The sequence below is a fragment of the Cynoglossus semilaevis genome, chromosome 18 (assembly GCF_000523025.1).
Source record: "Cynoglossus semilaevis isolate Cse_v1.0 chromosome 18, Cse_v1.0, whole genome shotgun sequence".
Lineage (NCBI taxonomy): Eukaryota > Metazoa > Chordata > Actinopteri > Pleuronectiformes > Cynoglossidae > Cynoglossus > Cynoglossus semilaevis.
This window is the reverse complement of record NC_024324.1, coordinates 9,430,277-9,444,415: the sequence shown is the minus strand read 5'-3', so window position 1 is coordinate 9,444,415 and position 14,139 is coordinate 9,430,277. Positions and strand designations below refer to the sequence as shown.

General features: G+C 41.7%; 1 protein-coding gene across 1 annotated transcript; it reads right to left on the bottom strand.

The window, feature by feature from the left end:
- Positions 1-7,849: 7,849 nt before the first annotated feature.
- Positions 7,850-14,133, bottom strand: gnrhr1 (gonadotropin releasing hormone receptor 1). Its single transcript, XM_008331555.3, has 4 exons — positions 13,872-14,133; positions 11,827-12,367; positions 9,844-10,045; positions 7,850-8,773 (listed from the first exon to the last, which is right to left on the bottom strand). The coding sequence occupies exons 2-4, from the start codon at positions 12,364-12,366 to the stop codon at positions 8,358-8,360; spliced, it is 1,158 nt and encodes a 385-aa protein (XP_008329777.1). The 5' UTR covers position 12,367; positions 13,872-14,133; the 3' UTR covers positions 7,850-8,357.
- Between the last annotated feature and the right edge of the window lie 6 nt (positions 14,134-14,139).

Genomic DNA, 14,139 nt, shown 5'->3' with positions numbered 1-14,139 from the left:
CAAAAAAAAAACCCTCGAACTCCACCTGCGGTTCCTCCGCAACAAGAATAGCAAGAAACACAGCAGCCTTCGCCGATGCCTTACAAAGGTCAGATCCCGAGTCTGACCGCACAAGCCATCAACGACCATGTGTATCTGAGGATTTTTAACTACATATCTTCCAAAGAAATCTACCTCAGTCTTACCAGAATTCTAGAGCCATAGAAAAAGGCCAGCCTACCTCGACCAAAAATACCCTCTATACCTCGAGTTCCTTTCCTTGACCAGTGCCAATGCCAGTGTACCAGTGCCAGCTGCCAACCAGAATGTGCCTACCAGGATGACCACCATGGAGAGCATAACCACAGCAGGTCCTGAATTTTTTTTACCGCCACAAGCCCGAAGCCTTAAAAACACGAGGCGCCGCACGGGGCCTCGAACAGGCCAGGGCGCCGCTTGTCCTTCAACATTCCTCTTCTTTAAAAAAAAAAAAAATTGCCTCTTCTTTCTGAATGTCACTGGAGCTTCTACTAAAGAAAACCAGAGAGGATGTCACGCAAAGGGGAAAATAAGGATCGCAGACTGAAACATGAACATTTGAGCAAGGTCCTTTTTTTTTTTTTTTTTTTTTTTTTTTGTAAGTGACATCCTCGGAACCAAAACAAGATAAGATTTCGTCTCCTCGGAACCAAAACAAGATAAGATTAACGGATGTTTCGTTTCCTGCACAAACCTGATGGCACAAACGAGACAAGACGCATTTTGATGCCACGCTGTCAAGTTTTACTCTCCAGATGCCAAATTGGTCATCCTGGGACCCTCAAAGACCCTGAGTTGGCAGCTAAGAAGTTTGAAGGTGATACCTGCCCGAAGGCACGGACATGGCTTTTGTCTCACCGTGACAGCCTATCCAAAATTTCTTCAATGAAAACCAAGTTGAATGACACCCAAAGATGTAAACGTTTTTTGACAGTTTTCCTTATTTCTTTTATTTGAAGAGAAACTACAAGAACTTGTTCCTGTTCTGGAGTCGCCTGTGTGAGAAGTGCTTTAACTGAACCTAAGCCAAAAAAAAAAACATACCCCATACTTACATAATTTTGGTTTAATTCTATTTTTCATACGCTTTATTTTGGAAATATTTCCAGGCTGAACCTCTTCGACACGGAACATTGTTTTGTTTAACTCTTTAAAAATGACCAAAATGAGATGTCAGATATTTTAAAAAGAAGACTTTTATGTCGATAGTATAAGGAATATGTGCTTTCTATTTTTACCTTAGGTGAGTTTGTCTAGCTACCTTTAACAAATGTAACCAAAATGACTCTCCATTCAAACATTCTGAGGTCAACCTTTTCATGTCCTCGCGGCCAAAGCACAGATACGGGGTTGTGATTATGTAACGTATGTGTGCGGAGAGCTAACAGTAGGCGAGCCTTGAGGGAAACAGATTTAAGAGGAAACATCGTACATTTGGATTCAACGTTAATAACCAAAGAATACAACGCCACTAAAAACTCTCTTACTTACTCACAGTGTCTTACAGAGTCCGCATGTGGCAACGTACAGTACGTTAGCTTCCCCTTCTTCAACACAAAATTAGCTGTGCACTGTAGCTACGCAGCAAGGCTAGACGTGACGTGATTTTACAATGCTCAGTGACAGCAATTTCGAGGGGGTTTCCATTGTTGTTTACCATATAAACATTTTATATTTCTTCATTTTAGCTGTCCAAGTCCTCTGTCTAACTTTAAGTCCAATTTTTTTTTGGCTGTTTTTTAATGCTAATTCGCCAATGCTAATGCTAATAGCAAACCGGTCCAGGTTGTCCAACACTTTTTTTTAGTTTGGAATCTTGAATACACTCATGGTCTCAATGTGACCATGAACAAGAGAAATAAATGGTCCGCAGTAACGGCTGATACCAGATACCATTTTTCGTACCTTGGTACGAAAAATGGTCTGATACCAGCCGACCGGTCCTTGGTACGAAAAATGGAATCTCTAACTTTACAAATGATAGCTCTATAACGTTGCCGTTGCCCTGCCGCTGCTACATGTCACCTGCCAAATACATTTACATGTAGTTTAACGTCTGTGGAAAAAAAATAGGAAAGGGCTAGCTAGCCAAAATGCTAGCTGTTATGTTTGGCTAGATGGCAAAGCTAGTATTGAATTGTCCTGACCTGTATATTTCCATGACAAATGTCAAAGTAAAACTGTTGGTTCACATATTTCACATATTTCGTAGTGAGACCAATGTGCCTGGGAATATGTGACTTCAGAGGCTCATACAGTATTTAATGGATTGGGTGTGCGTTTGTTTCCTCAAGCTTTAATGTTCCCCAGGGTTTGTCCTAATGCTTTAAGACCGTAAAAGGTTGATCCAAAGGAGAGCAGTGTGAACCTCGGGGTGGGGTGGGGCGCTGCCCTCGTCTTTCTTACACGAATGAATGCTGTTGATCTGATGCCAAAAAGTGTATTTGATGAAAAAAGACTAAAGAAGTCTATGTGTTTTTAGTGCCAAGTGCGTAGCCTAAGCTAGTTTTTTTTTTAATGGACAGCATCTGTTGTTTCTTTCTTTGAACATTTCCTTTATCTTTTCTCATTTGAGTCTTTGTGTCCTTCCTGTTGTCACGGGAGAAATGACCAAAACATGTTTTCCAATCTTTTTTTTTTTTAAAAAAAAAAGGTTTAAATGTAAATTTTAATATTATTAGATTTGTTGCCGTTAATTATGATCATTTCAATTGTCTTTATTTTGCCAAGAAAAACTTTAGATTTCTTTGGTCTTTGAGTTTTCCCAGAGACTTTCTTTTTGCCCTGAGAGTTCAATGACTAGTAATTAAAAAAAAAAAAAAATTTAAAAAGAAGAAAATGTAGGAAAATAGAACCTGGCTGCTAGAACCAATAAGAAACAGTGCTTTTGACGCTTACCACTAGTGTATTATAACCAACTACTGTATAAAATTAAAGCTTTATGCTGATGATACCGAGGTCAATACCTTGGTCTATAGAGAACAGGAGATAACAGGCTTGAATGGCTGACTGCAGGTTTGCAGATTTGAACAGAGACCGAAACTGTGACTTTTTCTTTTTTTTCTTAATATTGCATTTATTTTACAATTTATACACCGTATAACATTAATGCATGGATTATTTAATATGTTTTTGGAGTACCGTAGTTTCCAGACTATAAGTCGCACCAGTCGAAAAAATGCATAATGAATAAGAAACAAACATATATAAGTTGCTCTGGAATATAACTTACACCAGCCAGCTAGAGTGCCCTCTAGCGGCCAGCAGTGTGAAAATAACGAACAATGTGAATTTTCAGTGGTACAGGAGTAGCGGATACTGGTACACACGCCTAGGCTGCCCTCTAGTGGCTGTCAGTTTGAAAATAACAAGTAAAATTATGTATTTTAATATATAAGATGCATCTCACAGTGCGCTTAATACAACCTAAGTTATTTTTGGAATTCTTTGAATTTTTCGCAAAACTTTTACAGGTGAAACTTGAGTTACGTCTCGATTAAAGTCTTTATTTATTTATTCAGCCTCTGTCCTCCAGTCAAGTTTCAACAAAAAATAAATGTTTACATATCGGCTCATGTTACAATAATGCGACACTCTAGTTTTCTGTTAATAGTTTACTTTTTTTCATTGTCTATACGCTACTTGTCTATTGAGCAAATGTTTGTGTTGATTCAGCTGCAAAATGCAACCGAACTGCGACAACTGCCGATTTCAACTAAGCCAACAGCTTTGTCTCTGTGTAACTGCGGACCCTATTATCTGAATGTCGGAACTGAAGTTGCCTTTCTCCCTGTTCATTATACGCCACCTTGCCTAAAAACCAAATAAAGACATTTGTTTAATTTATGTCATTCGTTCGTGATCACAGCGTCACTCCGATGTACAAGTCGTCCACTGACATCAGGTACGTAACCCTCATCTGTCGCCATCTCCAATTAAGCCAGTGGTCTCATGCTGACTTTCCATCACTTATTTCCTGACTATTTCCAGGTATCGACTCAACCTGGCCCCGGCCCTAGCTTTCCACTGCAGGGGAGCAGAATGAGACGATCATCATCACCATCACCGACTGTGTCTTAAGGTCTGGATCCTCACCCAGCTAGAAAAGGTAGGGACCTCAAGTCAACTTGTTTCATGATACCTACCCTGTTTTTTTTGGGGGGGGGTTTCGGCTAAGCGAAAGTAATTATTTTCGCAATAATTATATTTTCACTTTAAAGCAGGACTCTCGCTAAGTCGATTGAGCTAGGGGCAACGTTTCTGTCTGATGGTCAATAGATCGTTTTTGTTAGAAAAAAGTACAAAAAAAAGCACAAAAAAAATTGTTTGATTTCTTAAATGACCAATTAAAGCATTTCACAAACAAATGCGAAAAAACAAATGAAAATAAATATAAAAACAATTCACCTCTCGGACAAAATTAATTCATCATTCAAATCTAGTTGTGGGACTTCTTGTGGCCGTTTTGTGGTCCAGAATTGGCCCCCAGGCCAGGAGTTTGAAACCCTGTTCTAAAGGTTGGAACAGATATATATATAAAAAAATCTAAAGGTTGGAACAGATATATATATATAAAAAAAATGAATAAGTGAATGATTGCACATTGCATTTCGTAACTCATGGATTTAGAGGTATGTTTCTAAGTGTGTTTTTGTCCATATTTACGTCATTATATTTAATCAAGGATTAAGCAAGTTTTATTGTAAAGTGAACCAGTAAATGTCAACCAAAATTCCTGAATGAAACACGTGGATGACAACAGAATAACAATATATAACATGACCTTTATTTGCACAAATTAACAAAATATAAATATTCATATATAGCGACGTTTCACAAGCACTTTATTAGGAACATCTGTACATTAGCGGCAGCAAAAGGGTTGTTTTTTTGTTTGTTTGTCCACAGTATAAAGATGCGTTTTTTTTTTTTCCTTTAGACAGATTATGAATTACTGAGGTTGGTATTAGCATCATGTTTCTAATGAAGTGTATACATACATAACATACATTATATATATTTATGATTTTACACAAGGATTAGTAACAAGTATTTCTCTGTATTACAGTCAAGATCAAGTTCAGCAACTCCCAAGGTACAACCTGATGCATTTAATTCAAAGGTTGCGATAAATAATCACCCTTTCCACTTCCTATTGCTTTCTATGAAAACAAACACCATGCAGTAATAGGCAGGAGGTAGATATACAGTATCACTGACAAGTTACAATCTCTTCTAAGACCCCAAGAAGTTAGAAGATTGACATCAATTTCAAGTCTGTCGTTGTATACTGTACAAAGCCGCGAGAGTCATAGAACTGACAGGAGTAGCTTTTACAGGCAGGAAACGGAACTGCGCCATATGTACACGTGGAGTCAAAACCAGCAGCTGATGTAGGCCTGAAAAACAAAATGGCTGACGATGACGCATGCGTAGAGAGAGGGTATATGTCCCACAATCACCATCCACAGTTGATAATATTCAAAATACCCAGAATTCTGTTAGGGATGAATCCAAATGATCATTGGACTACATTGAAATGGATTGTAACCGGGCTATGTCGTGTGCTTCAATAGCTTAGCGGTTTAGCACGCCTGCCAGAGAGGCCTGGGTTTGATTCTCAGAGGAACCACGTATCCCTAATGGCGCTCCCGTGTGGCAGCCTGTGTGATGCAACCATGTACTTAATAGCGCCCCCTGTGGCAGCCTGTGTTAAGTCACACTGTCTTCGAGACAAGATTGATCAATGCTAATTCTTTACACACCTGTTCAACAACCCTGTTTTAAACAACTGGTTTTTGTGCCGGTGACTTTAAATGACCTGAGGAGGGAACCATAGCAACGGTTGAGCAGTGAGTGTGCACAGCAAGGTGACTTATGTCCTATTGATAGGTATGGTAAAGTGATAGGATATTAGATGAGAAATTAATTTTCAGCGGAATTTGTTGCAGTCAGTGTCAGTGATGGCAAAAGTCATGCGTTGTAGCTAACCATTATATGCTAACACGGGTTAAACATTAGGGCAGTGATTTCCAACCACCGTGCTGCGCCGCATTAGTCGGCCATTAGAGGTCATCACAGTGCACAGTAGAGAATGATCAAATTTCACTACACTTTCTTCAATTCCTGGACTATAAGTTGCACTTTTTTCATCCTTTGGCTAGGTTTTTGCGACTTATACTCAAGTGCAACATATATATTTAAACACCTAATTTCACATGTTTGTTATTTTCACACTGACAGCCGCTAGAGGGCGCTCTAGCTGGCTGGTGCGACTTATACTCCGGAGCGTTTTATATGTGTTTTTTTCATCTTCATTATGCATTTTTTGGCTGGTGCGACTTGTACTCCGCAGCGACGTACAGTCGCTGTACGGTATATTTTTTTGGGGACATTTTTGTTTATGTGAGTTTTCTAGTGCCGTGGTTCAAAAATTATCAAAAAAAAAAAAAAAAAACTGCATTAGGGTAATGTAGTAATTTCTAATCACTGTGCTTGTGTTACATTCATTTTAGTCTAGTGCATTTAAAGAGTGTACAAACAACCTTCGATACAAACAACAATAAATGCATATTGAAATGGAGTTGTATTTTCCGCTACTCTACACTGTTTAAACTTAAACTAAATACATATATTTAGACGGTGTGGCAGAAATTAACCCATGTACTGTCATAAAGGACAGGCAGAGGTCTGGTCTAGTCTGGTCTCATATTTAGGCAGTAGATAGAAGCCATTTTGAACACTTTCTCTACAACATTACCATATTGTTTTATATCAAACAGTTTTGTTTTACCAGTCGAGGACAATGTAGATGAATTTAATTTTTTGCACAGATACCATTATAACACCAGATATGGTATCTATGTTGCATAGAAGGAACCAGAACTACAGTTTGTGTCAATTACCTAAGTATTGGCACTTAGAGATTACCTAGACCAGGCATGGGCAAACTAAGGCCCAGGGGCCGGATGCGGCCCGTTTTTAGCTTTTTAATCCGGCCCGCCAAACCTTTTCGAAATTATATAATTTATTTATATTATCATGATACTTCTGCCTTTTCCCTGCAATACCCACGTTTCCTCAATAGATGTCGTAGAAAATGATAAAAACATTTTAGCATATTAGCCTTTATGCTTGACGTGTAATGCAACCTGCAGCATCTGTTGGTCTTGTGCCTTGTTTAGAAATGATAGCATCTATTATCAGTATTCACGGCTAATGTTTAGTTCACACAGTGCTGTTTAAACCGGACACATCGTCAGCGATCGGAACTGAACTACATACAAGATCAATATATATACGCACAGTGTCACTCCAACAGCCGTATCACTTCACTGACAGGAAGAGATAGGTGTAGTTAACATTTTGTAAATATAAAATAAGAAAGTCTGTAGTGTCTACGTACAGTATCAGGTTGACTCTTCACTATCACTAACGAGGATAACCAAGGGGTGTCAAACATACGGTCCCCGGACCAAAACTGGCCCGCATGGGGCGTTCAATCTGGCCCCCTAAAATTATATTTAATTAAATATGAAGATGTATTTAATATACTTTTTTGCATGAAACAAGAGAAAAACATGTGGCCCGTGGGCCAAAACTGGCTCGCTAGGGTGTTCAATTTTGCCCGCTTGATGAATTTTGAAAATAAGTAAGAATACACAAACATTTCATGTTCAGGGTATTTTTTTGTCAAACTATATTTCATTTAATAGAAGTAAATAACAATAAATATCTAATATACTTGTGCTTCTTTGCATGAACACAAAGGGTAAAACATGGACTTGTTATTTATAGGTAACTATGTTATGATTGTACGATTGGTCCGGCCCACATCTAATTAGGTTGTATGCGACCTCTGAACCAAAATGCGTTTGACACCCCTGACTTAGGCTGTTTTTGTAGTAAAACAAATAAATAAATAAATAAGGATCTGCGATTTATTTCTGCTGACTCAAAAGAGCTAGCGCTAGCGTTAGGCCCAGCTGAGGCTCCAACTGCGTTGTCCAGCAGCTGTCAAGAGGGCACAGGGAAGCAGCCACATAAACGCATGACGTGACATGCTCCTAACGCGTGATGTCACACGAAAACAAACCAACCAATCAGGAGACATAGGCGATGCCGTTTATGGAACGCAACAGATGACTACTGGCGTAGCGAAGTCTTGAACCCAGTTGTTGCATTGCCGTGTAGGGTTTGACAGTTGACGGTTATTGTTATTGTTGCTGATAACCCGGGAAGTAGCTCGTTAGCCTTTTAGATTTTAAACGTCGACGTATCTAGATAAAGTACCCGCAGCATTTTTCAACATCCGATGCTGCGAACGCTGGTGTCTCTGATTAACATGGATTTCCACTGTGCTGGTTGGAGCTCAGATCAGACTCCATCTCCCCGGGAGCTCCAGCCCTCCGCGCAGACAGACCGTCCACCGAGTGAGGCGAGGCGTTCTGGCCGCGGCGACCGCGGCAGAACGCGACCACGTCGGCGAGGTCGGCGCGGAAGGACGACGTGTAGAAGCCATAGATGACGGGGTTGCAGCACGTGTTCAGGTTGCCAAAGAAGAACAGTATGTGGTGAACGTACTCGGGTGTGTACTGGACAATTGAGGGCTGGAACCAGTACCAGATCCCCAGAAGGTAGTAAGGCGTCCAGCAGATGACGAAGGAGCTCACTATCACGATGGTCATCTTAAGGGTCTTCATCCTCGCTTTGGGAATCATGTCCGTGCCACTGCGTCTGAGGCAATGCTCACCGTCTACAGAAATAGAACGAATATTCAAGAAAAAAATATTATATAATATAAATTAAGTGGAAAAATATCCTTACTTTAAAAAATATGAATCACCTAAGGCAGGCATGGGGGGGCCGGACGCGGTCAGTTCAGCTTTTTAATCCGTCCCGCCAAACTTTTCCAAATTAAATAATTTATTTATATTATCATTACACTTCTGGCCTTTTCTCTGCAATACCCACGTTTCCCCAATAGATGGTGTAGAAAATGATGAAAGCATTTTAGCATTTATCTTAGTTCACACGAACGCTATATCTATCTGCTCCCGACCCGGCCCCCCCCATGTTCAATTTTAGGCCCAATTGTGGCTAATTTTTAATAAAACATAGCGACACCCACTGACGTGCCATCATGTCCGGATAGATTTTCAATTCTAGCTTAAATAATATCGGAGTCAGTGACTTATTTTTCTATATCTGTTTGTTCTCCTCACTACAGCTTTTCTCTCGGTTGTGCTGCTTCCAGTCAGTTTTTTTTTTTTATCCAATCATATTTCAACCCTTATGTGTTGCCAGGGTGAAGGAAATCTGCCCTAAGGCCTTCCGAATCTGTAGTGCAGGCGCTGGGAGCCTAAAATGAATGGCATGGGAGATTGTTTTTTTTTTTTAAACCAATCAGATTTTGACTTGGTGACACCGAGGTCTTCTAGCAGTTATGAGTGATTTGATTGGACGGTTCGAAGAACGCGTCTCGTATGTGACTTTTCACGCTCCAAAATGAAGTTTTCTCCATATATTATTATTGATGTTTTTGATGTACAGTATATTGCAGTATCTCTAAATCATGTGTCAAACTCAAGGCCCGTGGCCCAAAAGTGGCCCACAAAATAATTTTGTGTGGCCCGCAGGAGCTTAAAAAGAATTGAATTCCCTTATAATAAAGTCCATGTTGCTGAGTTTCCTAACTTGATAATTTTTTTAAAATTATTATTATTATTACACAGAGCAATTTACAAAACTTTGTTGCCGACCATCAGCTGCCTGCTAGCCCTAGGAGGATTCAAAAAAAAGAAAAATCAGGCATTCGTCACACACCTTTTCTCTTGAGCATCTGCGCATTGATCTTGGTGAAGATGCGAGTGTAGCAAAACGTCACGACAAGCAGGGGAAACACATACAGGGTCAGAAAGTGAAACATGTTGTATGCAGTCTCCTGCCAGCGGTGCTGGAAACTTCCGTGGGTCACACACTGGGTGAAGTCCACGCCGTCAGCCTTAATGGTTCGAAAGATGAACAGCTGAGGATGAATAGAGTGTAGAGACTCGGAGTGAGCGACGAGTGCATGCGGTCTCGGGGGGGAAAACACACAGAGCGCAGTTTGTAAAGTAAACAAACGGGTTTGTTTACCACGGAACAAACCGCAGCAGGCACACGTATGTAGCCATGTAGTGCGGGAGGATCTCTCACCCCATGGCGTGCATTAGGACATTTGAATGCACCGTCGAGTGACACGGCCGTACCGTGTCAAAAAAAAAAACAAAAAAAAAAAAACGTCACCGCATGCTACAGTGTAGACAGTTGTGGCAGCAGCGGGTGATGGAGCTGGAACATCAACTGTCTGCTGACTGCAGATGCTAAGGTTGGCTAGTGACGTTTTTCTACAGTTGGTCCTGCACTAAGGAAGGAGGAGGAGGAGGGAGAAAGAAGGAAGTAGGAAGAGGAGGAGAAGAAGGAGGAGGAGGACCAAAGAAGGAAGGACAAAGGAAGGAGGAAGAAGAATGAGGGAAGAGGAGAAAAAGAAGGAGCAGGAAGAAGCAGAAGGAAGGAGGAAGATGAATAGAGGAGGAGGAGCAAAAGAAGGAGGAGGAGGAGAAGCAGAGGGAAGGAGGGAGAATAATGAAGGAAGAGGATTAGAAGAAGGAGGAGAAGGGGAAGAAGAAAAAGGAGGCGGAAGAAAGAAGGAAGGGTAAAGGAAGGAGGGAGAAGGAGGAGAAGGGGGAGAAGAAGGAAGGAGGAACAAGAAGGAGGGAAGAGGAGAAAAAGAAGGAGGAGGAAAAGAAGGGAAGAAGAAAGGAGGAAGAAGAATGGGGGAAGAGGAGAAAAAGAAGGAGGAGAAGAAGGAGGAGGGAGAATAATGAAGAAAGAGGAGTAGAAGACGAAGGAGAAGAAAAAGGAGGTAGAAGAAAGAAGGAAGGAGGAGAAGGGGGAGAAGAAGGAAGGAGGAAGAAGAATGAGGGAAGAGGAGAAAAAGAAGGAGGAGAAGAAGGAGGAGGGAGAATAATGAAGATAATGAAGAAAGAGGGGAAGAAGAAAGGAGGAAGAAGAATGAAGGAAGAGGGAGGAAGAAAGAAGGAAGTGTAAAGGAAGGAGGAGAAGGGGGAGAAGAAGGAGGAGGGAGGGAGGGGGAGGGGAGGGGGGAGAGGGGGAAGAAGAAGGAAGGAAGGGGAAAGAAGGGAGGAGAAGGGGGAGAAGAAGGAGGAGGGAGGGAGGGGGAGGGGAGGGGGGAGAGGGGGAAGAAGAAGGAAGGAAGGGGAAAGAAGGGAGGAGAAGGGGGAGAAGAAGGCAGGAGGAAGAAGAATGAGGGAAGAGGAGGAAAAAGAAGGAGGGGGAAGAAAGAAGGAAGGAGAAAGAAGAATCAGAGAGGAGGAGAAGAAGGAAGGAGGGAGAAGAACGAGGGAAGAGGAGAAAAAAAGGAGGAGGAGGAAGTGAGAATAAAGGACACAGGAGAGAGGAGGTAGCGGAAAGTTGAGGAAGAAGAATGAAGGAAGAGGAAGAGGTAGGAAGAAAGAAGGAAAGACTAGGGAGGAGAAGAACGAAAGAGACGAAAAAGGAGGAGGAGGAGGAGAATAAAGGAAGAAGAGAAGAAGGAGGACAGGAAGAAGGCAGAGGAAGAGGAAAGTGAGGACAAAGAAAGAGGAGAACGTCAGGGCTACACAGCTGCTCACATCGAAGGCTGAGGATGAGAGGATACAACTGTTGTCATCATTTTTTTTAAAAAAAAAAAGATCTCCGAACTTCCACAAACACACATCCCACTTGTACGACCGCGACATTGGCCTAAATGAGAACGTACTGTACCTGTGGAGAGGCCACCAGCACGCTCAGAGTCCAAGCCACCGCCAGCATGCGTCTGTTCCTGAGTCCGGCATCTAAGGAGTCCAGAGGGTGAAGGATGGCCCAGTACCGGTCCAGACTCACCACCATCAGAATGAACGCGGCCGAGTGCATGGCAAAGAGCTTGAGGAAGCACATGAGCTTACACATGACATCGCCCGCGTACCACTGCACCGTGATGTTCCAGATGGCGTCCAGGGGCATCACCACGAACGTCATCATCAGATCCGCCGAGGCCAGGCTGGCGATGAGCGGGCGGAGGTGGGCCGCCAGGCGATAGCCCCGCCCCCAACATATGCTGACGAGGACGGAGAGGTTACTGACAGCGGCGAAGATGAACAGCACCAGCGTGGCGGCCACGCGGCAGCCCGCGGCCACGGTGAAGGAGGGCGCCTTCCAGGGCGGAGGAGAGGGGGAAGGGGACGCGTTGAGCAGGTAGAAGGTGGAGTTGTTCTGCAGAGGAGCAGAGTGGGTGGAGTTCCACGGGGACAGGGTTCTGTCCATTCTCTGACACAAAGACGCAGACAACCTATTAGAAAGAAGAATATTTCTTTATTTTCGAGATGTGAGGTTTGCTTATTTGCATGTTTTTTTTTGTACTGCTGAAAAGACGAAACAGTACCGTATTTTCCGGACTATAAGTCGCTCCGAAGTATAAATAGCACCAGTGCCCTCTAGCGGCTGTCCGTGTGAAAATAACGAACATGTACATTTTCAGTGGTATGGGAGTAGTAGATACCGGTACACGAGCCTATAGTGCCCTCTAGCGGCTGTCAGTGTGAAAATAACGAACATGCACATTTTCAGTGGTACAGAAATAGCAGATACTGTACACAAGCCTAGAGTGCCCTCTAGCGGCAGTAAGTGTGAAAATAAGGAGCATGTCAATTTTCATTGGTACAGGAGTAACAGATACTGCTACACAAGCCTAGAGTGCCCTCCAGCGGCTGTCAGTGTGAAAATAACGAACAAGTGAAATTACATATTTTAACATATAAGTCGTAAAACCAAGCCAAAAGATGAAAAAAAAAAGTGCGACTTATAGTCCGGAAAATGCAGTGATCAATATTACAGCGTTGCAGAATTGGTTCAAAACACTTTCACGAAACTTTTTTTTTTGTTTCATGATTTGTGTGTGATTTCATTTCAGACAGTAGTAAAAAAAAAGTAGAGAGTAAGAGGTACAAGTACTGTATATTAGATATTCATTGTTAATTATTCCTATTTAATGAACTATATTTTTACGAATAATATCCTGATGTGATCATGAAGTGTTTGCGTATTTTTTACTTATTTTCAGAATTCATCAGGTGGGGCCAAATCGAACACCCCAGCGAGCCAGTTTTGGCCCACGGGCCTTATGTTTGACTCCCCTGGTTTACGGTGATGTGCAATTACGCAAAAAAAATACTGCAACAAATGCAGTGAACATAAGCTCATCAGGTGCTGTATTTCAGCAGACTGCAGATTTAAATGTAAAAATTAAAAGTAAATAATAATGACAATAATAATAATAATAATAATAATAATAATAATAATAATAATAATAATAATAATAATAATAATAATAATAATAATAATAATAATAATAATAATAATAATAATAATAATAATAATAATAAATGACAGGGGCTCTACCCGCTGGCTGCTACTTGCAACTACACCAAATGGGATTGCAGGTATACTTGTATAATTCTCCGAAATTCTCCAGAAAAATATATATATATATATATATATATATATTTATACAAAACAATCTAAATCAGAGTGCCCTGCGTTTTTCATTTCCTTTTTTTTTTCCCCCACGTTTGCCGCATCACTCTGACAGTGTGATTGCAGATGCACACCCTACACCTCCACCTTCTGACACACACACTCAAAGTGATTTAAAAACAGACCCAAAGTCTTATAATAATTCTTTCCAGAACTGAGTCTCTCAAAAGATTTGGCATAAGAAAAAAAAAAAAAAAGATGAAGCGGTGAACACCACCACCAAGTCTTTTTCTTACCTCACTCGTGTGCTGCTGATGTTGAGGACGGAGGTGCTGACCACATGAAAAGCACACGGGCAGGAAAAAGAGCCGCGGAGCTGTCCGGTGCTCCTGAAAGCATCAGCGCCTGCTCCCTGTCTCCGGGACACTATTTGTTGTCCATTGTGTGACGACTCAAAGCCGCAGCGGCGAGCTCTCTAATCGGTTCATCACCCGCCGCCCTCTGCCTCAGCTCGCCGTGACAGTGAGCACACGAGAGAAAAGAACAAATGCCGAGCGGATCATT